This window comes from Molothrus aeneus, chromosome 3 (assembly GCF_037042795.1).
Source record: "Molothrus aeneus isolate 106 chromosome 3, BPBGC_Maene_1.0, whole genome shotgun sequence".
Taxonomy (NCBI): domain Eukaryota; kingdom Metazoa; phylum Chordata; class Aves; order Passeriformes; family Icteridae; genus Molothrus; species Molothrus aeneus.
Window position 1 is genome coordinate 26872558 of NC_089648.1, and position 23468 is coordinate 26896025.

The following is a 23468-nucleotide window of genomic DNA, read 5'->3' on the forward strand; positions in this document are numbered from 1 at the left end:
TAGTCTAAGCTAAAATACTGTGCACCAAGAGTGGTTACAACAGGGCACATACTTCAGTCTGCCAGCCGTGCCGTAGGGAAGAGTAATTTCAAGCAGAGAGCAGCTGGACTGATGAAGTTGAGAACTTCTTAAACCATGAGAACATGCTGAAAAATATGCTATCCTTCTAGCAATGCTGAAGTTATACATGAAGATCAGAGATTTGGTTCTGATAATGACATGTTTTAAGGGGACTGTGATATGAGGGTGATACACCTTGTGATCACGGCTGACCAGAAGCACCTTCCAAAATGAACTTTGAAATGAGATTCCTTGTCTTTCTATTAATAAAATTTGCAGATATTGTCAAAACAAGATTTAAATGACTGTTAAGCATTTTTCTATATTTTATTGTATCATTTCTTAAAATCACAGTACCTTCCATTTACCAAGTCAGATACACAATACTTAAAGGGTTGCTATCAAGTAAACTCACTGATTTATTTTGTAAACAAAGGGCTTTACAAACTAGAACACAATTTGTACCAGTTTCCTAAGTTTCAGTTGTCATATACATTGTTTTTCTTCAGTGTAAGTTTCCCACAGTACTGGAAACTGAACACAAACAAACTCAGGGGAATTAAGAAAAACAAAATTCACTGGACTGTTTCCCTCCCAAAACAAAACCTTTGAAAGAGGCAAACAAACTAAGAGTTGAATCCTCTCAGATTCAGCTGGCTATCACTGTGACTTCGGGCTAATGTTACACAGGCTTCACAGTAACCATGAAGTCCCGGGCTCTGATTGGGGATGCAAGACACTGTCCTTCCACCACCGGCCATACCATAATGGGCATTACGAGAAGATTTAAAAACGAAAAGGTGAATATTGTGATGGAAACCTGGAAGCGTGACAGCACCTCTCCTGTCTAACCTTATTGGCGTGGCTGTCGGCAGGCTGGTTGAGTGGTTTTCACTTTGGGGGCGGGTGGCAGGAGTTGTGTCTGGGTGGGAGTGGGGAAAGGAGGGGACGCACGACCGCCGCCTCCTGCAGCCGTGCCCGAACACATCCATGGAATGCGATCACCAATGTGCATCTGCGGAGCCCCGGGTAAACAACCAAGTTACCTAAGCCCTGGCACGGAAGAAGGCTCAGAATCCCAGAATAATGGGTAAGGTTGGAAAGGACCACAGCGGGTCACCTGGACCCACCTCCCTGCTCAGGCAGGGTCATTCTGAAGCACATGGCACAGAATTGTGTCCAGGCAGCTCTTCAGTATCTCCAGTGCTGGAAACTCCGCACCATCCCTGGACAATCTGCTGCAGTGCTCACCCACAGAGGAGAGAAGCTCTTCCCCACACTCAGGGGGAACTTTCCGTCCATCCACTCCCGTTCCGGGCTGACCCTGGCCAAGCCCCGCTCCCTCCCCAGCTGGTGCCGCCACCCGCGGCGCTGCGCCCGCCCCGCCCCGCCCCAGCGGCGGTGCTAACGCCGGCCTCCTCCGGCTGCGGGCCAGAGCCTCCCGGCGCTGGGTCCCCTTCCGCCCGCCGCTGGCCCGGGAAGGGCAGTGGCGTTGCTCGCTCCCTCCCGCTCTCCCTGCGCGGCTCGCTCGTCCCATCCCGCCCGTCCCGGCCCCGCCATTACCTACGGCGGCCGGAACTCGCCGCTTGGCAACGGCGTGCGCGCCCCCGCGCCCGCCGTGCGCGCCCCCGCCCCGCCGCGCACCGTGCGCGCCTCCGCTCCCCCCGCGCCGCCGCCGCCGCCGCCGCTCCCACCCGGGCCGGAGGGGTCTTCACCGGCCCGATATTGGCGTCCGCCGCAAGTGCCTGCGCGGGCCGCGTCGCCGCGCAGGCCGTGGGGCGGCGGTTGGGCCGCGGCCCGAGCGGCGCGGGGCACAGGGGAAGGGAGAGGGGGCGGTCGTGGCAGCAGGCGTTCGGCAGGGACAGCCCTGCTGGGCGAAGGTCCCCGCGGGCAGCCCGTCGCCCATGGCAACCCGAGAAGCCGCGGCGGGGCCCGGGGCGGGTCAGGGTCAGGGTCCAAGGGCCGCCCCGGCGCCATGGCCGCGGAGGTGGTGGTGGTGGGATCCTGTATGACCGACCTGGTCAGGTTAGTACCGGGTGGGGGTTTTCTGCCCCCACTGGGCGGAGCGACCCTGAGGTCATCGGAACGCAGGGCGTCACGGTGCCCGGGGAACAGCGCCGGCATGCCGGGCCTCCCCGGGCTAGGCCGGGCCGGGATGGCCCCGGGCCGGAGCAGGCGGGTGTCATGTCTCCCCAGGCCGGGAGGGCAGGAGCGGGGTCGGCGCTGGACGCGGCGGGTGGAGCGCTCGGCCCCGGGCAGAGGAAAGGACTGAGCACGGGCATAGATTGCTCAGAGGGGTCGTGGAGTCTCCATCGCTGGAGACGATCAGGAGCGGTCTGGATGCGCTCCTGTGCCCTGGGATGACCCTGCTCGAGCAGGGAGGCTGGACCAGGTGACCCGCTGTGGTCGCTTCCAGCCTTATCCATTCCGGAATTCTGAGACTCTTCGAAGGGCTGAGGGGGCGGCTCGCCCGGGTGATGTCAGCTGCGAATAGTGCTTTGAAATAAGAGTGTGGGAACGGGGAGAGGTTTGAACGTGTTGCGTGCCGGAGCTTTGATCAGCTGTCTGTGACTCGGGAGAGAGGAGAGACTTGGGTTTGTGTTTTCAGCTGCGCCGGGTGGGTCGGTGTTGGCCTTGGCCAGGGAAGCAGCGTTCCGTAGGCACCCGCACGGGAAACCTGGAACTCTGACACTCGTTATCAGCACAGGAGTCTGAAAGGATTTTATGAAAGTAAAGCAAACTGGTCAACCGTAACATGTTTTCAGTTCAAAGCACACTTGTCTCCACTGGAAAAGTGAGAAAGTAAGGTTAATATTGTAAAGAAACCAAAGTTAGCTCCACGAATCTGTTGGTTGTAAGTTGATTACTTGCATACAACATTTTGTGTGACACTTTCAAATGAGATTGAGGAAAAGAGGGAGGCCCTCCCAAGGTATTTATATCCAAGAAGTGCATATAGGAAGAAGCCCTCAAAAATTTAGCAGCTCTGAACCCCAAAGCTATTTTTAATTATTTAAAAAGTTTTTTAAATTAATATCTTATTTAAAAATAATTCTTTACTTGTTTTCTGAGCATTTTGTTTTTCAAATTAATACTTGAGTCTCATTATCGTTTTTGTCTCCTTTTTCTTTTTTGTACTTAGGTAAGGTTTGGGAACTTCTTTGAAATTTGGAAGTACAGAAGTTCATTAAAGCTCTTGGTTCCAGTAGCCCTGGCTTTGTAGTCAATACTAAATAACAGGAGAATTCAAGCAAAATTGCAAGAATTCTCTATGCAAATTCTAACCTGAACTGGCTGGCCTTGTCAGTCCCAGTAAAGTTGGAAATCAGTCTTTGATTTGTACTATTTTAAACACATCTCCGTACTCTGTATTCAGACTTGGTTAAAATAGGATTTTAAGTGTATATACCTGGACTGCATCAGCTTGTCCTGCTTGGAATTCTGCAATTAAAAAAATGTCCTTTATCAGCAGGCAATTAGACCAAAGCCTGTGGGTCAAGAAAGTGCAGAACATATGATTAGAGGAACATGCTGAGGAATGAGTACTGCTTAGGCATAGACTTGTGTTCAGGAATGATGAAGCCCCTTAAATAATCATAGAACCTATGTCAGAAAGATTTAATGCTCTGTGTAATTTGCAGAACATACTGGCAGCTTTCCAAGGAGAATAGTTGTCTAGTAAGTCAGAGTAAGAACTGTGAAACTGATCTTGATGTTATGTGTGAATGAGCTCTCAGATGCTTATGACGTCGCACTGAAATGCAAAACTTGGTGCTCTAACCTCAAGACATTCCTTTTCCTGTCTTCTAAAATGTGGGGAAAAGAAGTCCAGTTTAAGCACTGCTGACAACTGCAGCTTTGGGATTTTCTTGACACTTAAGCAACCAAACAAGAAAACTTCTTACTCTTTTTTTTTTTTTTTGGCTGCATGTTTGATATGATAGAAATGCAGTCGTTTATTTGAAGGCATATTAACTGACCATACTGTAACCAGAAATTACACCATGGGCTGGAGTGACAGATGCTGTTACACTGAGATTAAGTGGCTGAAGAAAAGCCATTTCACTTTTCAATCAGCTGAGAGGGTTTCTTAAAGTGTACAAACGTGATCACAAGTACATATCTGACACCATTATTAGCCTCTGCTTTAAGTAGCATTGAGAGGGCTTTGTATAAGTGATAAGCTAATCAGCTTCAGTTGAAAAAGAAGGGATGGCTTCATTCTTTCTGTTACTAGCACAGAACTTCAGGCACTTAATAAAATAAGAAGAACAGTGTGTTTAAATTTAGCTGGCAAGAGTTTAATCTGACCAAAATTTCCATGTGGCACCTTTAGACATTGTTTAAATGTATCCTGGGTTGGGAAAATCTGGGTAAAATTACCGGAAAGTACTAAGCACTAGGCTTGATTGTGCCTAGGTGGAACAGGAAACTATAAACAAGCTGTACGAAATATAAAAATTGTCACATTAGGGTTAGGATTAGATTCCAGGAGCATAACTCTTGACTGTCTTTGTATATGAGATTTAGAGGGGGCTGCATATTCTGGATTTAAAGCTAGGGTTCATTTCAGCTGGAATGAAGGAGCATCAGGGTTTTGTGAGTTTGTCATTTGTGCTGATGTTTCAGTTTATAAAAGACATGGACAAGAGTGGTCATGTTAAATGCCTATCACCCATTTGGAGGAGCCTGAATAAATTTGTGAGAGTTACACAGAGGAAGCCGGACACATTTTTGTATACGTTGTGTTTAATGGGCTTATTCACACTTTACACTAAAGCCTATCTTTCTTAGAAGGTAATAACATTGATTGAGACTCTGCCAGAGCTAGACAATGCTGTGTTATAACTCAAACTGGTAAAATACCCTGTTGGCCCTTTAGGACACAACCTTGACCCTCTGACTGGAGAGGGTCAGACTTGAAATGGTAGTGGCAGACTTAAATGTTAAACATTCTCAGGTCTGTAGAGGCAAGGTACCGAAAAGCTTCAAGCCACCACTGGACATATGGTAGCCAGATTCACCATGGAAAAAAAAAATTAGCATATAATGATTTTACTCAGTACAGTAAACTAATGATTTAAAGGAGTACAACCTCTGTGTGAAATGGGAATGTACAGTTTGAAATGTGCTGAATCTTACATAATGACCAAGACAGAAAAGGACAGGGAACTTTAGTTGAAGACAGATACTCAGATGTAATTCTGAGAAATAATCAAATTCAGAAGAAAGGGTAGCGTGTCTCAAAATTCTTCTAAAAGGAAGGGCCCCAGTGGTTTGCTTTTAAAACACTGTTCTCATTAGAAATTCTTTTCTCATTGTCCTGTAGCGCTGCAGTGGCAGAATGCGGGTTTTCTAAAGTGAACTTCATATGATCAAAACAACCTCACGTACATACATGCAGTAAACCACACTCTTATGGCTTAATAGGACCAGGAGCAAAACATATTTGTGGTCATAATCACAATCAACACTGCATTGGCAATAGCAGGCAATAGTAGTAGAAAACAAAAACAGCATTATTCTGTATGATCTAGATATCAAACCAGACGAGTACCATCCACAGTATTATTTAAATAGTTTCTCTTCTGACTCATATTTGCAGACTGGTCGTGGCATTGGCATTTTAATTCATATTAAATCAGGACAAGACTAAACATATAAGCCAATGAGAGTCAGACACACTAAAACAATTAGAATAAACAGGGGAAACTTTGGCATGGCAATTGAAAACAGCAGAAGCATAGAACAAAATGTAAGATGGAAAAACAGTCTTTGGATAGTCACAAAAACAACAGTCTTTCAGTTTAACTCAAGAGAATGACACCACAGTCCAAATAGTGGAAAACTGCATTTTTTAGAATTTTCAGGATTTCAAGTCTTTAGTTTTCTGTGGACCTCTTTCCTCTCATCACATTTCTTCACTCCCTTTAGGGAGTAGAACTAAAAGTTCTGCTTCCAGCCCCTGCTGTAACAACCACCATTAATAATCACTGCAAGTACTAAACTGACTGTAAGCATTAGCAAGGCAGAAAGGCAAGGCAGAGAAAGCACAGAGAGTTCCATAAAGAGTAGTGTGTTGCTGATCTGCAGTGACAGAGGTGACAAATGCACATTGGTATGAACATCCCAAACACATCAAATCCTCTTTGCTAACGGAGCACAACCTCTGCTTGGGCCAAATGGCAAAGGTACCTCATTAGTAAAAGTCTGTGTCTTCCTTTTAAATCTCTAGTGGTGATTATTGTCTGCTGAAGTGCTGAAGTAAATGGCTCATTGGCACATTGGAAATGTCCATGATACAAAATATGTCTGTATTTTTTTTATATCTATTTATATAGATATTTACTATATCTTTTTCAGAAGTGCAATATTTGGAACAATAATTGCATAATTTTTTTGGTGGGAATGTGAAAAAGGAATTTTCTTGCGTTTCTTTCGAGTGATCAGAGGAAATCTCGCATATGACTTCATTTTCTTCTTTGCTTTGTTTCCAATCTCACACATGTTCTTGTTTCCACCATTTCTCTTGCATGTCACCAACTTTTAATGGTTTTGCCTTGTTTTGATATTTTTTTTGCTCTTCAGTTTCTCGTAGCAGTGAAGTGTTCTAGAATCCTTCAAATCCATTTCATTTGTGTTTTTGTTTTTATCTGTAATGCTTCCCCTGCAGCAGCCACTCCTCATTCTAGTCAATCTGCCATTGCCAGCAGCATGGGAAAGCACAACTGTGAAGGAATGCAAGCTTAGTCCAGTTGAGGAAATTAATCTTTGGATCCAATGAAAGACATCAAGGCATGAGAGAATGTGTCATCTGTGAATTGTTTCATTTATGTAATAGTGAAGGATCTGGGCTTGATTTCAGACCCATTGCTGTCTGCCTCTTGTCTTCTTCTCTGACCTAGCAAAATTTGGGTGCATTTTAAATGCAGGATGTACAGGCTTAGCATTTTGTTTTTCTGCTCTGATTTCAGAGATCCTAACTGTTTAGAAAAACTCCTGTTTGCCTTCTCTTGTGTGGCAGGAAGAAAGCTGTGTCTTGGGGGCCTCCCCCAAAAAAAAGAGGGGATAAAATCAAGTTGATGAAATCTTCAGTAATGGCATTCAGTAAGAAAATTGTCGTCTATGCATATACAGCTTTTGAGTATCTCTACTGGCCCAAACACTGGTGGTACAGGACCTGATCCAAGCTCGTTCATATCAAAAGAAGCTTTTCACTGCTGCAAACTGAAATTAAATTGTCATCCTCCAGCAAAATCTGAGTGATAGTTCATTTTAGGGTCAGACACTTAAATACTCTAGCATGTTAAAGGTATCCAGTGTTATACCTCAGACTTGAAAAGCTTCCAACAAAGTTCCTCTAACAAAAAATGACAAAATATTGGAGAGGGAAAAAGGAGGGAAAATGTCTGCTTGGGTGCTTCTTAAATTAACACAAAATAACTAGGGCAAGGCCACCAGGGGCTTTTTTAAACTCATTACAAGGGCTGCATTTGCAACTAAGGTTATGAACCCCAAGCAAGAGACAGTGCGCCATTGATCCCAGCTGGCACCTTCTGAAAGAAACTGTTGTTTGTGCCACAGAGGATGCTGTGGGCCCTCTCTGAGAAGGACTGGTGGTGCTAGAACACCTGCTCAGCCCTTGTCTTTGGCTCTTATCCATGAAAACGGGTTTTTTCCTCCCCTTCCTAAATGGAAATGTGGAAGTTTTAGAAGTCTTGGGAAATATGAATGTAAAAGTGGTCAAACCATGTCTTTTAAGTTAAGGACAACAAAAGTGTTGCTTTCTGGATTCTATTTAATTGAAATGTCCCTGCCCTTTCATTTGGTATCTTCATTTTGTGTCCTATGCTACTGTGTACTGTAATTAGGCACTGGTTTTACTTCCAGAGGCATTCCATTTTAGCAATAACTTATATGCCTCTTGATTTTTAGACTCATTTATCTTGTTGAGTTTTAATAGTATGTATTTAGTAGCGCTTTTAAACTAAAAAATGCCCCATGTGTTACTACAGTCAAGCCTGTACTGCATGAATCCCAGTCACCAAGAACAGCACTATTTGCCCTACTGTGCATTGGGAAAACATTTTGCAATTTGAGGACAGAAAGAAGGGCAGTTTGCTTTGTAAAAAGATAGGAATAAGTAAAGAGAATTGGAATAAAGTATTAAAAGGGGCAAAAAGTATAGGAACGACCAAAGTTTTTACTGCAGGAAGTGTGAAGAGTCTACCTAAAGAGTTGAAATTGAGATAAAAAGCAGGGAAACTACAGTCCTAACAGTGACATGTCCCCAGTTGTCCAAAGGCCCCTTGCTTTTCTGCATCTCTTTCTGTCAGCTCTGCCTATCTTCTTGCTTTCTGCAGTTTTCTCGCATAGCTGCATGGCAAAATTCAGGGAAAAGCTCTGTTCTAGTCCTGCTGTCTTCTCCCAGCAGCAGTATTTTGGAAGATACAGCACCGAGAGGGTCCTCTGTTACCTCCTCCTTCCCATGAATGAGTTCCCAGCTGTCTGCTTCTTTTCCTACCAGCTGCAGTGTCTGGTCTGCTTAAGTTTGTAAATTGCTTTGAGATCCTTCAAGATAAAAGGTTCTTCTTAAGTGAGATCATTATCGCCTTGTACATTTCTCCACTCCCTTTTCTCAGTTCAAGCTTCTTTTCTCAACTTGGGGTCCAGCACAGTACTCAACGTTCCTAACTCATGGCAAAACAAAGCTTACACACAAATTTCAGCTTCCAATCCTTGAGTTGTTTGACTCCTCTTAGAGTACTTCAGAGCTGAAGGTTAAATATATGTATTTTCCTGAGCTGATGCCAAGATGCTTAGCACTTGCCACACTGAGATCGTACTTCTGCATTTGCGTCTGACTTCATGTTATTTTGTGTGCTTCAAGAGACTGTGGAGTTCTTTTCCTCCCACTTCTGAAGTACTTACTCATTCTAGGAAGCATTCCAGCTACAGTGTTGCTCTGAGATCCTACACTGGGTTCTCATAGCCATACATTGTTCATGTTCTTGTGGTTAAACTGTATGCCTGTCAGGGCAGGGATGACTCCTCTGTGGTGTGGTGAACTTACAAAGGGGAACCCTGACAGGAGTTCAGAGGGCTCTCTGTTCAAAGGTTCATAGGTGGTAACACAGTGTTTGGCCAGGAGAACCTTATTTCTGTTCAGCTGCAGGTCTAGTTGTTGTCTCCATCTTCTGTAGTTTAACTGGCTAGTAAGAGAGTTTTTCACTGTATGGTATCTGTGTGTCTATTCCCAATGCCATTCACATTCTAGTGAAATTTCCCTCTTTCCAATGAAAGTGAGGTCATGTTAAACCTGTGTTTATGATATTGCTGTCATTTCCATGGCAGTAGACTATGATATCATCAGTGGGGGATTATGCCTTTCCTATGTGTGTTAGCAATTAAAAATTATGGTTTGTGAGATAAAACTAGTATTTACCAAGCTTTTAGCTTTAGTCCATATGAGACTGGGAAACTATTGCTTAATCCTCTAGAGAGTTCACTTGGGTAATGGAGTAAATGAATCTAGAAACATTTTGATTCTAGCAGGTGATACATTTTTTGGGTATATTTTCCTAATGAAAGAAGAAAATCAGCTACTCCATCTTGTGTTCTCTCGCCTGGCCAAGAACACTTGTCTGAAACCCAGTGGCACTCCTTACAGTTTTGTTATTCAGAGCTACTTAACTGTTTGACTTAAAGACTCACAATTTTCTGCTTTCACTAGAATGTAATTTTTCACCTTTGGAGGTCAGTAAGCTATTAGACACTACCCACAAAAGTAAAACAATGTGATCATCAGTCTTTTCGTCTTTTTAGTCTCTTTATTTGCCAGCTATCAGTAGCTGAATCTCTTTGTTGAACCTTCTGAGGGTGTACATGCTTTCTCATGGGCTGGTGACAGGAGAGGCCAGTTTCAACACCATAATGGCAAAACAAAATTCATCCATTTAAAATGCAGAGTCCAGTGTTAGAACAGTTGCTAAAGTTGCAAGATGAGAGTGGTGGACTCAAAATATTATTTATTTCATCCCTTCAAATACTTAAGAATTTTTAGGCCAAGGAAGTAGACTTTCCTGAAAAAGAGTGTGAAAAGAAAGGGAAAAGACATTAGATGAATGTTTTTAGAGACTGGACATCATCAGTCTGGGTATTGCAACATGAGACAAAATTAATAGTAATTTTTGGTGATGTAGCTTCATTTCAGAAACACACTACTTCTCTGTATATTTCAGCCTATCTATTTTCTCACCTAACACAAGTGAACTCTCCTAAAATATCTCTTTCAATGATCTGGGTATGACCATTTGGAAAAAAATGCCAAAATGGTGTGCCCTAAGTATATACAAACTTGTTCAGTTACACAGAAGGTCTAGGATGTGAAAGGATTCTTCCTGAAATTGTTACCATATGAGTGACTACAGCAGAAAGAAATTCCTTTTCCCATTGTCATTCACTGAAATGGAACCAGGCTGGAATAAAAGGATAGACAAAATTATTGTATGTATTTTTGGAGACTAAAATTACTAATGCCATAACAGACCTGGCTCATATTTGCTGCCTATACAGTCAGGTGATGTTACAGCAACCTCCTGGGCATGCATCTTCCCCATCATTCTGCATTCCTTCTGAGGCTTCATCTGTCTGTGGAAAACCCAGAGTTGATACCTCTGTTGAAAGAAAGTGAAATGTCAGGAAGTAAAATGGTTGTGATCAGGGAAGAGAATGTTGGGATGAAAGCTTATTTAGCAATTGTCCAATGTCATGGTAAGAAGGGGTTTTCGTTAATTTGTGCTACAAAAAGCTGTCATTTTATCTCAGTAGTGCTCTGTAACATACGGCTGTTGCTTCACATTGTAACATCCCATGTTACAGAGAGCACAACTATTGCCTTTTGCTCTCTGTAGGGCTGTTAGCAGCTGAGCAGCTCCAAGTAAATAGCATGCAAAGCACCAATAGCAGTGTCAGTACTGCAGGGTATTCCTTGGGCTTCTGCTGTATCCCATGATACACATTGAATATTACGTTGTGTTATGAAAGCATGTATACTTTCTAGCCTCAATAAATACTTTTTCCATATAACTTCCACAGATTTTTTAATGGTTTGGTTATTGTCCTACTATTACTGAAAACTGGTTTTGACTATTTAAAATAAAATGTCTCTTGCCTTTTCAGTCTGGAGGTGTCTGACATGCAAGATTCACAACGTCAAATGGGAAGTTTACTAAAGGAACTCCTTTGAAAATATTTGTCACAATAGGCAGATGTTTGGCACAATATTTGAAAATATTTGTCACAATAGGCAGATGTTTGGCACTAGATTTTAACATCCAACACTGAGAATATTATATTTTCTCCCCCTTTGTGAGACACAGAATGGTGTGATTAATATTCCATTCTGTCTTGTTAATGAATTACTTGCTGGCTGTACTGTTAAAGGAAATAACCATTTTCCTAGATGCATTTCTAGACTTAAGTATCTTTGGGTGAATTTTAGTACTCCTGACAGTAAAGAGCTGCTGGCACAAATCAAAACCTGCAATAAAAATCATACAGAGTCAATGGTAACAAATTTGTGTAAAAACACTCTGGGCAGGCATATATATTATGTTGCCTCTAGGAGCTGTCTGAGCTGTTCTTTCCATAGGAACATACCAGTAAGGTTTTGTTTGCTTGTTTTATAAGGCCCCAGTTGTTAGCTCCTATATCAAGCTGCAGTAAATTATTTGATGCTGACATCCAGGTTCCCTTGAGGATCCTTGTATCATATACTTCAAGCCAGAAGAAAATACAAAATTACTTTTCACTAGTATGTTGCCAAAGTGGGTGCAGCTTTGTAGAACACGTTGATCTTTGTGACAACTAATTATAAAATAAGAAGGTGGTAATGTTCCCAAATATATCAATGTGCTCTCTTCTGTATTTTATTCTTTCTTCTTTCCATTTCTGAATTTAGTCCTTTTTTCCTCCTTTTTCTCCTGTGCGACATCAATAGCATGTCATTGTTGAACCATGAAATTTCTCCTAATTTGTTTTCACCTCTTCTTGGTGTCCTTGTACATCGTGTTCTTACAGTGCACTTCTCTTCTGTATTGCTCTTTCCCTCTCATCTTTCAAAAATAACTTTTACGTCCAAAGTATCATAACTCTCTTTCGTCAATTTATTCCATCCATCACATGCTATATTCCTGTGTTCTTTCAGATCCCTATTTATACAAAATGTATAAAACTCGATAGTATAAAGAGCAGAAACAAAAAACATTGGTCAGAGCTGAAAATAAAGGATAAACAGATCAAGTTCAGGACTCGTGGGAAAACTGGCATTTTTTATGTTCTCAGCAGTAATGAGATTGAATATTCATTCCTTCTTCTAATTGTCTGATCCTGTTAGTATTATTCATTGGGAATATCCTGTTAGTATTATTCCATAATTTTTTAAATTAATTTTCATTTTTCTTTTTCCCAGAAAGGACCAAGTGAAAAATGCCCATTTGGAAAAAAAGTAGCTGGTGGTTTTGCTGGAACTCATACTACTCCATATAGAGACAGCAAAAATGTGCAGATTTTTCTTCAGTTTTTATTCCCTGTTGCTCATTAAATACTGTGCTTAAATGGAGACACAGGAGTTGTCTATTGATAGGCATTAGAGGCTAGGGTTATACAGAATTACACTTTTCCTTCTGATATTTAGGGATCTACCTCTCCCAAAAGAGCTTAAGTTGTGAAAAGGGTAAAGGGACATACCTGGAGGGGATTCCTACCTGACACAGCAGAGTTAACTTGGCCAGTGAAGCCCACACACACTCCCCCCACACCCTGCACATTCTCATCTTTGCCCCACAAGCCTTAATGTTACTGTAATCCCAGATTTTAGTTGGTGCCTTTATAATTAGATGGAACTTCAGAGAACACTTCCTTTTATCAACAGTAAGATAGTTGCAAAGTAAAAACTTGACTAAAAATTTATCCTGAAGTGGCTGAGCAGTAAAACTCGATGATGATTGTAGGTCCCTTCCAACTGAACTATTCTATTCTATTCTAGTCTATTCTATTCTATTCCCATATAATAAATATACATATATTTAAATATATTTATTGCTTTCATTATTTATGATACATTGAATAAATGTATGTAAACAATGTCTCATTTTGGTTATACTTTTCATTCATGACCCATATGGATTCAGTAGGAAGCACTGCACATACAAACTTGATAAAAAATATAATATTTCTCAAAATTACTGTCCTGGCTATAAGCTTTTAGAACAACATCTTATTGAAGAAAATTATAAGTACTTGGGCCACACTGTACTTTGTCTTGATAACTCTGTACTCTGAAAACACATCTATGGTGTTGCTCGTGATATTATAGTTTATAAAACACAATATGCTTGTGTGCAAAATGCCAATACTTAATGGTGTGGGGGACTTCTTCTTATTTTTTACCTGAAAAAGACTGACAGCAAGATTTTGTATGGTAGGTGCCCTGTTTTCTGTATGATAGTGAAGTGTATCATACTTTGTCAGTATCAGATATCAGTAAAGTATCAGAATAAAAAAAAATAGTACAGATTACTTTGTTGATTTACCAGTATATAGAAAACCATGATGACAAGAACAAGGACCATGTGGCATGTCCAACCAACCATATTATTTCTACTTTGTTCACTGCTGTCTGATAAATTCTTTTTTTAAGAGGTATAGAAAAAAAGTTAATGTTTGCATGTCTTATTTATCTTAATCTGTCCTTGGGCACGTAAAGATCACTCTTTGCTTGGGTTGCAGAGGTTGTTTTGTTTTGTATTGTTTTTTTCTGCTTCAGCACTGGTATTTCATCATGATACAATGTTCTGTTCAGCACAGGAACTGTAGGCAGCCTGCTTGAGTTCTGGGTGAGCACAGCCTGTTTCAGAGACAGTCTATTCTAATATTACTGTCAGATTGCATTGAAAATAATTATGTAACCGCCATTCCAAAAATAATGTAATCGAGAGACATCAATGAAGAACAACGTGGGAGGCAAATAAAGCTAGAGAGTAGCAATTCTGAAAATTTCCACAATCTTTCTTAAATACAAAACAGATGTTTGGTAAGAATGATGGAATGTTTGCTGAGACTTAAATATATGAAGATAGATTTATTTGAGTTTTTAAGTCTCTTTAGAGCTTCAGATTCAGAATTAAACATTCCACACATTATTAACTCATCAATGTTGTTCCACCTTTTCCCCAGATTTAAATGCTAGTGATGTGAGGAAATGTTACAGGTTTGTTGTTCCATGAGAAAGCTTTCTGGTAATTAATAAAAAAAATAATTTCTTTGTGTTGAAGTTTTCATATTCATAACATAATTTAGGAAGTTGATGTATTAGTAATACCATAATTTCACTGAAATGCAGTACAATGTACTACCATAAATGCTTCAGGGCGTTCATCTGGATGCCTTTCTATTTGCTTCAGCTTTTAATATCTAGGAGGGTAAAATCTGATTCTGCACAAAGGGTCAACAAAATTATTCATTGAAGCTCTTGAAGAACTGTGGACAGCTGTTCTCATTCTATGTGTTACAAGTTTTGGTCCTTTTCAATTGAAGCTGTGATTGTACATATAAGAAGATATCACTCTTGTGGCCCTCCTACGTGTAGTCACAGCCATTCATTTAATTTTCTCCCTTGCTAGTGATTTTCTACAGTTGTGCCACTTCAGCTGTTTACCCACTCAGTAATGAGATCTACAAACCAGTTTGTCTATTTATATATATCTATATATCTATTAATGTGCTTATATAAACAGTTTGTATATTTATCTGTTGTTTATATATATTTCTGTTTCATAAAATACATATTTTCCCTGATGGCAAAACTCATTGAAAAGATTCCTGCGGCTTTGCACCAGTTTATCATTCACTTGTTTGTGTTGTGATGATAAATGTTTTTTGGTGTAAAATCAAACAGATTTTAAAGAATCCCTCTGAAAGGATGATGGTGTAAAGCTTTTGCATCTCACTGTGCTGCAGAGGGACTCCTCTGTAAGTGTCAATTATTTTGCCTGAGATCAGCTTGGTTAGTGCTTCTATAGTGTATAGCCCCCATCACTGTGGGCTACAGAGAGAACTCAGACCATCAAACGTCCAAGCAATAGACAAGTGTTTGAATTGTCTGAAAAGTTTTGAGTTTTTTTTAAAAGAAAATAGTGTCATGTTCAGGAACATAAAAGGAAAAAAATAGAGATTTGCTATGATTTTTAGGGTTTTGTCAGTCATTAAAGGGCTGAAGGAAGTCTACAAACCTAGAACCAGATTGCCCCATGCTTAAACCAAGATCTAGTTAACTAAATTCCTGAGGTAATCTCTTTGGAAATCTTGGAAATTTTCTACCTCCCAATAAGATATTTTAATGGATGATTAAAAGGGGTGAAAACATAAATGAGTCAAGAATATCAGATTTTGAAAAGAGTGTGGTCTTTTTGTCTCCATGTTATGGATACTTTCCCACAGCACATGTTCAAATCTTCAAAATGAAGCTAGACAAAACAGATCAAGGCTAAACCAAAATGTTAAGCCAGATCCAAAAGAGGTCTGAGACTTTTTCACCACAATGTTGTATTATATTAGAGGCAAGAACTGTTCTTCCCTTTGTATTTGTTCAGTTGTGAGAATCATGAAAAGCCAGTAAATTGTATGTACTAGACAGTGGCTAGTTACACCTACTCTAATCTCACTGGGATTTTCCCCATTCTAGGGAATTCCCAGGAGTGGAGAAAGCAAGTTTTGTTCAGTGATTCAAAGAGAACAGAATCAAAGCTAAATTCTAGAGTCTTACATTAGATTGCTTTTTATTAAGTCAGTTTTAAATTCAGTATTTCTGCTGCTATTTTCCTACCCCTGATCATCTTCACCTCTCTTCAGCAATTAAAGAAATCTGAATGTTTCTTTTGATACTATTTAAATACTAGTAATTTTAAGCATTTTTGGTGATATTTAATCTAATGTAGAAATCTCTTCCCTCTGAGTTGCCTGATGAGAATATTGTTGGGACTTTTTTAGAGAAAAATATTCACGTGCTTTGCTATTTTCCTTTCTCATGTATGCCATTCTCTGCAATGTACCGATACTCTCAGCTTTTCCATATATCTAATGAGCTAAGTATACTCTACTACTTAGGCAAACCTTAGCAACAGAGCATTAAGTGTTTTCAACACAAAGTAGCATCAAGTGCAAGTCCCAGCTGCAGCTCAGGGCAGTCTGGCTGTACTGCTGCCAGCAGAGGCTCTCCTGCTCCTCCCTTCACAGGCCCACCTTGGCTGCTGGATAATGAGTTGGATGAATGCACTGATCCAAATGAAAATGACCCTTTGAACAAAATGTTTTGAATTAGGAAGCTCTGTAAATAAAAGCAATAAAAGCAGTGCTAGAGAAATAGTGGGGAAATGCTGTGAGAAGAGGGCATGGCTTCACATCAGTTTAAGCTGACAATAATAATACATCTTTTTAGTTTTCATGTGTTGAAAACAATGAACAAACAGTGGTTACGTGTGAAGAATCAGAAGCAAACCATGATTCATTTCAGGATTAATTTATGCAAATTCTGCATAATATGTATCTCTCCCTTTCCCCTTTTTGATACTGTCTATCTCTGTATGTGATTTAGTCATATGCTTAGAGGGGAACTTTTTGAGAAAACCCAGAATATTGGGAAAGGTGCACTCATGACTCAATACATTGTGCTTTCACCTCTGATTCAGTGCTTCAACACTGTAGTAAAGGGTTCTGTTCTGGTTTTAATGTCATCCCTCCAAAGGGATGTCTGTCCTTAAATACAAATACTAATCAGCTCTAGCCTCTATGGGAACTCGTGGCACTGCTGGAAGAGAGGGTTGAAGTTACTGCAGTGGTAGAATACTTATGTCTGTGCCTTTATTCATCCCAAACCTCTGAAACATAAGTGTAAGTAAGATTCTTCATTTGTCTCAAACAAATGTGGGCAGCATTCCTGTGTGCTTTACATTTAAATATTGTTTTGTAAAAACTTGGTTGAAATTATGAGGGAGGATATTCCTTGCTTGTGATGTCCAAAGTAATTCAAGATGTTTCAGTCTGAACTTTCCTCTATAAACATGATTCAGTTGTACTATGCACAATTTGCAAAACATGCAGTGATTTTACTTTACTTAGAATGTATTATGAGTTTTCAAGTTCAGTTTCTGATTGTTTGTAAGACATAAGAGCTCAGTATCCTTTGCACCATTTATCCTCTCAAAGGTGAGCAGAAATTGTCATGTAAGCAAGGAGGAGTTTGTTGAATAGTAACTTATATTGGGTTTTTCAGGTCAGTGTTTTCCAATTACGTCAGAAGTTGTAAATGGCTTTGCAAAACATTTTATGTAACAATTCTGAATGCTCATGTGACATTTTTTCTGATTAACTTATTTAGCCTAGTTTTGGAGTAACATTAGCTGTTTCATCACTTTTAGGCTATTTTGGGTATTCTTTGTGACACCCTGAATAAGCCAAGAATTTATAGGGTTTCTTAATCATACAGATTAGTCATCACTGCCTGCTCATAAAAGAAGCCTGAAATGCTCATTAAAATTGTCTGATGTGAATCAAAAGTTAGTATAGTTGCAGAATTAAATGATGAGAGAATACCATTATATTAGCAAAGAAACCTGTTTCAGGAGTACTGCTTTCAGTGAAAGTTAAAACTGCCTACATAGATCAGTATAGATATCAGATCAGATATATAGATTAGTATATATCCAAATTTGTTTCATATGAAAAATAAGAATGGGCTTCTACAGGCGAGAATTGGTCTGGAATGATTGGCAATCATGCCTAAAATGAAGTACAGTGAGGGTTTGTTTGTAGAGAACTACAGGAAGTTGCTATGTGTTCTTGCTTGGTCTGTTTTAGCTTATTTTAAAAATTGAGCAGTTACAAATGACACTTGCACTTTATCCTTTGCCCTTTGTCTTGTACCTTTCCATCAAAGCAATAAAAGAGGTCATTTCCCTGTCTTCCACAAGCTGTTTGAACCCCACAGGCAGTTGTTATGCCATGCTACTTGAAACACTGAGACCAAAATTCTCGTCTCACCAAGCCTGTTTTTTCACCAGTGAAATTATGATGCTTCCACTGGAGTTGCAGGTTGATGCCAACATAAAAGAGAGAAGAATCAAGTCATAGTCTGGCCACTGTTAAAACAACAATATTTATGGTTGAACGTACTTGAATATGAACTCTGAGCAATGCTATTAGGAGATGTGTGCTGGAATCACGAAAATTTATAATCTTTGCTTAATATTCTATTTAGAATAAGCTATAATCTCTAAAAAAAAAACAGCCTAAGGAAGAAAAATGAATTGAGAATTGATGCCATTTTCATACTGCAGAATTTAAATGAGAAGACAGTGTGAACTGGTGGATTAAGCTGATCTCTCTTTTTGGTTTTGCCCCTGGCTTCTTGACTGACCCAAGGCATGAAAAGGCAAAATGCATTGACTAAGTTCTATACCTGCAAAACAGGAATAATTATGTTGTTCTGCTTTTTAAGGTGTAGTGAGATGTGTGGATGAAAGGAACTATACAAGAGGTGCTATTTGTTCCTATTACCAAAGCTGGGTGAGACATCTTTCCTTACTGAATGGTGCCTAATTTTAGAGGTGTGTGTGCAGTACCCTGGCAGTAACTGAAGAGGAGCTTCCTCAGCTGAGTCTTGTGGCCTTCATTCTGTGGTCCACAACTGTCTCTTGCTTTGGCGTCCATGAAAATGGAACTTTGGCTTTGGCTTTGGTGAAAATGGTGATAAATTACAGAAGTTACCATTAAGGAATATTGTTTATGTATTACTATTTATTGATACTCTTTATTGTTGCAACCTTGTCCCTGAGAACGTAGAGTTACTCATCGATAAAAACAATTTCCTGGATGCTGCTGTGGGCAGTTTTAACTTCACTGTATTAGGAGCTTAGCAATCATTTCCAGATATATATATATATACATACAAGGTAATAAGTGTATTTTTAAAAAGCTTTTGTGTTTTTATTGAAAATGGTTTTAAACATTTCACAACAAAATGTTCCTGGCTCTGAATCTCTGGAAATGAGTGCTGTGAGCTATATGTGTGACTCTTCGGGGGTTTATCTGTGGCCACCCACACCAAAGAAACCTGGTGACTGTGTATGCTATCCTAAAATCTGGTGTGCTGTGATAGTGAGTGTCTCTGGTAGTGTGGCTGCATCCCTACCTGCATCTCTCTGGAAACTATAACTACTGATGAAACACAGACCTGTAACAACTCCTTCAAAGCCAAAATCCTAATTTCTGGGAGTCTGGGACTTGTTTGACTTTGCTAGTTTCATTTTAGGTTTTCTTGACTTTCTACTGATCCTAAACCTTTGGACTGAAGAAACTGAAAATTAGAGGGAGAAAAAAAATGTTTACTTTTTCCCGAGAATTTTCAGTAAATTAGACTGTGCTCTGTCATTAGTTCTGTAAGATTCTGCAAACACCCATATGCCCCAGAAGGTGCAGCATAAGCTCAAAAAGTAATATATACATTCTTCATATCCTTTCAAAAAACAATCTGTAGTGATTGCCTAATGCAGAAGCATAGAATCATAGAACATTCAGGGTTGAAAGGAACTTTAAAGATCATCCACACACAACCTCTTCTGCCATAAGCAGGCACACTTCCCATTAGACCTAGGCCTTATCCAACCTGGCCTTGAACACTGCCAGAGCTGGGGCATCCACAACCTCCCTGGGCAACTTGTTCCAGTGTCTCACCACCCCCACAGTGAATAATTTCTTGTAATATCTAACCTTTTATTCTGAATTGGAAGGCTGGCAATTTTCAAAGAGTCACAGAATAGTTGAAGTTAGAAGGGACCATAGTGGTCCACATCTGTTCCAAGCTCCCTGCTCACGCAGAGTCATCCTAGAGCATGTGGCCCATTGCATCCAAGCATTTCTTAAATATCTCCGTTGAGGGAGACTTTCTGGGCTCAGTCACTCATGCAGTAAAGAAGTTCTTCCTCATGTTCAGGTGGGAAGTTTCTGGGCATCAGTTTCTGCCCATCTCCTCCTGTCCTATTGCTCAGCAGCACTGAGCAGAGCCTGGCTCCATCCTCCTGGCACTCTCCCTTCAGATACTGACAGACTTTGATGAGGTTCCCTCTCTGGCATCTCTTCTCACGGCTGACCAGGCCCAGCTCCCTCAGCCTTTCCTCATACGTGAGATGCTCCAGTCCCCTGATCACCTTTGTCACCCTCGACTGGACCTGCTCCAGGGGCTCCATGTCCCTCTGGTCCTGAGGAGCCCAGAATTCAGTTTTTGAATTTTGAAGCTGCTGTGAGATTTATTGGTAAAATGATGTTATAAATTGACAAACAGAGCTGAAGTTAATATCTTCATCATTAGGGTGGATTCTTCTGAATTCTTTTAGACTCCCATTCCCCATGCTTCCTTTCTATCCTGCAGACTTTGGAAACTGTCTGAGGTAACTGTTCTTGACTGAGCAAGTTGTTAGTATGCCATATAATGCCTTCTCTTTCCACGTGTTGTGAACTTGTTTGTAGCATAAGAGATTTTAAAATTACATTTTTAGGCCTGGTATCTGGAATGCATGCCTTGAGAAGGCAGAAATTTTGGTTGTCTGAGTGTTGAAAAGGCATCTTTGGGTTATGTATTTTAATAAAAATTACAAAAGTCAGGTAGTCTTTGCATTCTGAGAAATTCTACCCCACAGTCTCAGTGGCATCTTTTATTCTTTTCAACTTTTGTTTGAGATAGCAAAGCATCTGGTAAGGTTAACAAAACTGCAGTTTTGTTTTGTTTTTTTCCAAAATGGAAATGAAACCAGAATACACTCCTGATGGCTTTCGGCTTATATTAGTGCATCTGGTTCTGGGCACCCATCCGCAGAAGGATGTAAATGTGATTGGACTGCATTCAAGGAAAAAACAAAATGCTGAGAAGTTGTAAAGAGAAAAACTTAAAAAAGAAAAATGTTAAATATGTACAGTATGCCTGCATGACAGCAGAGGAGAGGCAGGTTTTGGTAATGATTACAATTCTTAGGGGTGTGAACACCAACAGAGTGAAAAATTACTTAAGGATAGTTTAAGAAGGTATAATTACATGTAATGGAATTAAATGAACTATATGTAAACTTGAGCCTAATGTTACAGTAAAAAAACCCCATGAACAGTGAAACCTATAGATTTATGGTTTATCTGTATTAAGTTAGCAGTGGAGAATGCCAGTTGGGGATAAGGTACAACTTCTGTAGAAACATGAAACATGAACAAAAGAAATGCAGTCCCTCTCTTGAGGGGACAAGAAACTGGACTGTGTGGCACATAAGGAATAAACTTAAGCTAGTGGGATGTGGAGTAGAACCCTAAAAGGTCTTTTGAGTATTTTTCAGTTTTATTGGCTGACTGTTGAGCCATTTCGGAGTATAACAATGTAACTCTTATATTGAAGATGCTTGTTATCTGCAGTCACTAATGTATGTAAATATTGCTTTAAATTGGAACAGCCTTACTACGCGATTGCCAAAAGCTGGAGAAACTATCCTTGGACAGAAGTTTTTTGTTGGTTTTGGTGGGAAAGGAGCCAACCAGTGTGTCCAGTCTGCTCGACTTGGGGCCAAGACCTCGCTGATCTGCAAGGTAAGTACTGACTTGTTCTTCAATTACAGCTGAACTGAATGTTCATGCAAATTCCAGCAAACCTTTTGGTCACTTACCAAAAAGCTTTTGGTATGTTTTTAGCTTTTTAAAATCTCTCTCTAATTCTCTTTTCTTTTTCTTATTTCAGCTATAAATTTAAGCATGGAGGAGGCTTTTTAAGAACATTGCCAGAACCAAAACTAGTTGGCTACAGATCTGACAGAAATTGCATGTAGAGAAGTATTGCAAAACTTAGGTTGATATGCCATGGAAAAGAGAATTGGGAAGAGTTAGACATGTTTAAAATTTAAGAAATCTTGATTAGGCCTTCCTCTTTATGTTCCCCACTGTTACAGCTATCAGCACTTCATTGATGGCATTCAGGTGCTAGAAGCTATCGTCGCTCTGAAGTTTACTTTGTAGATGATTAAAAATCACTCACAAGCCAGTGACAAATTTGAGAAGGAATGTAAAAGTGCTTTGAGGGTTCAATATTATCTCATTACTTGAGTTTAAGATAACGTGATAGTATCCAAATTCTAGCACTTTTGTGTGCTATGGGATATTTTTGCCTACTTTTCTGAAACATCTGATGTAATACAGCTCTAAAGACTTGCTCACAGACCATTGGGCTGATTCAACTTGGCAGATGCTATATTCTTACAATGCTTTTCTTTGATTTTTGTCATTAAACATTATAACTTTTGAGTGATCATTACTACGGTTAAGATCAAATTTTTTCTCTCTGTAGTCTTTATTGTCTATCCTGTGCTAACTGTAGATGAAACTTCAAATTGACTGGACATACTTTGTTTTTTGCCATAGCTGGGGAGGATGCTAAATTTGTTAGATCATTGTCTGTCAAGGATTTTTTGAGAAGTACTGCAAACATTTCAAGGAAGCCTTCCTCACTGTTCTTTCAATTCAACATTTAGACTAAACAATGCTGGCTATAAATTTAAATTACACCTGAAAGCATTTCTGTGAGTTATTATCACTAGTAGTTCTACAGTGTGGGGTCGTCTTTTTTTGGCAATGTTTGCACTTCTGTCATATTGTGTATATTTGATCATCTTTGCATTCAAGAACGATCAGATTCAAGTACAAGATGAACTGGCAGTGAATTCCCTCCTAACATTTCATGCTAAATGTTAAAGGGTTTTTTTCCATTGCAAGTGTGAATTTTGCTTTATTTTTTTTAATGATCTAGCCCTTTGTTCAGTGCAATGGAAACATACACATTCATAATAAAATTTAGTAGCTACTATATTTTCTAAGTACTTTTCAAAACCATATTTCTGTTATTTCAGTAAAACCCATTCTTCTTTCTGTCTTTCTGTCTTTCCATCTTTCTGTCTGTCTGTCCCTCTGTCTCTTTCTCTTGTTTTATCTTTCTTTCTTTTGTGTTTTTGTTGGAGAAAATGTTAGCATTTTCTATTTTTTAATTTTGAAAGTTGTTATTTAGTTTTTAAAAATTGCACTTTATAGACTCACAATATACTATCTCATCTCATAGAAGTCTCTTATACAGTCTTATATCTGCATAGGTTAATGAGATATAAAATTCCTTGCTTAATAAACTAAGAAGAATCTGGCAAAAATGAGCTTCTACAAATAAATTATTTTTACTGCAACAAGTAATCTGAAGTATTCGGTGGTGCTTTAAGCTGGATTGCCCCTCACACACATACTCTGTTCTCAGTTACATGCTTCTGTTTTGGTCATAT

The 23468-nt window shown here is 39.8% G+C and overlaps 2 protein-coding genes across 2 annotated transcripts in view; one reads left to right on the forward strand and one right to left on the reverse strand.

The window, feature by feature from the left end:
* The window catches only part of BABAM2 (BRISC and BRCA1 A complex member 2), a 161130-nt gene extending 159441 nt beyond the window's left edge, over positions 1–1689 (reverse strand). The window contains exon 1 of the mRNA XM_066547872.1: positions 1624–1689. The gene's annotated coding sequence lies outside the window, so the exon portion shown is untranslated. The remainder of the gene's footprint in view (positions 1–1623) is intronic.
* Positions 1690–1917: 228 nt separating this feature from the next.
* RBKS (ribokinase) overlaps positions 1918–23468 on the forward strand; it is a 72191-nt gene continuing 50640 nt past the window's right edge. The window contains exons 1-2 of the mRNA XM_066546532.1: positions 1918–2085; positions 21609–21741. Coding sequence (XP_066402629.1) covers positions 2036–2085; positions 21609–21741 — 183 coding nt within the window. The 5' untranslated portion in view covers positions 1918–2035. The remainder of the gene's footprint in view (positions 2086–21608; positions 21742–23468) is intronic.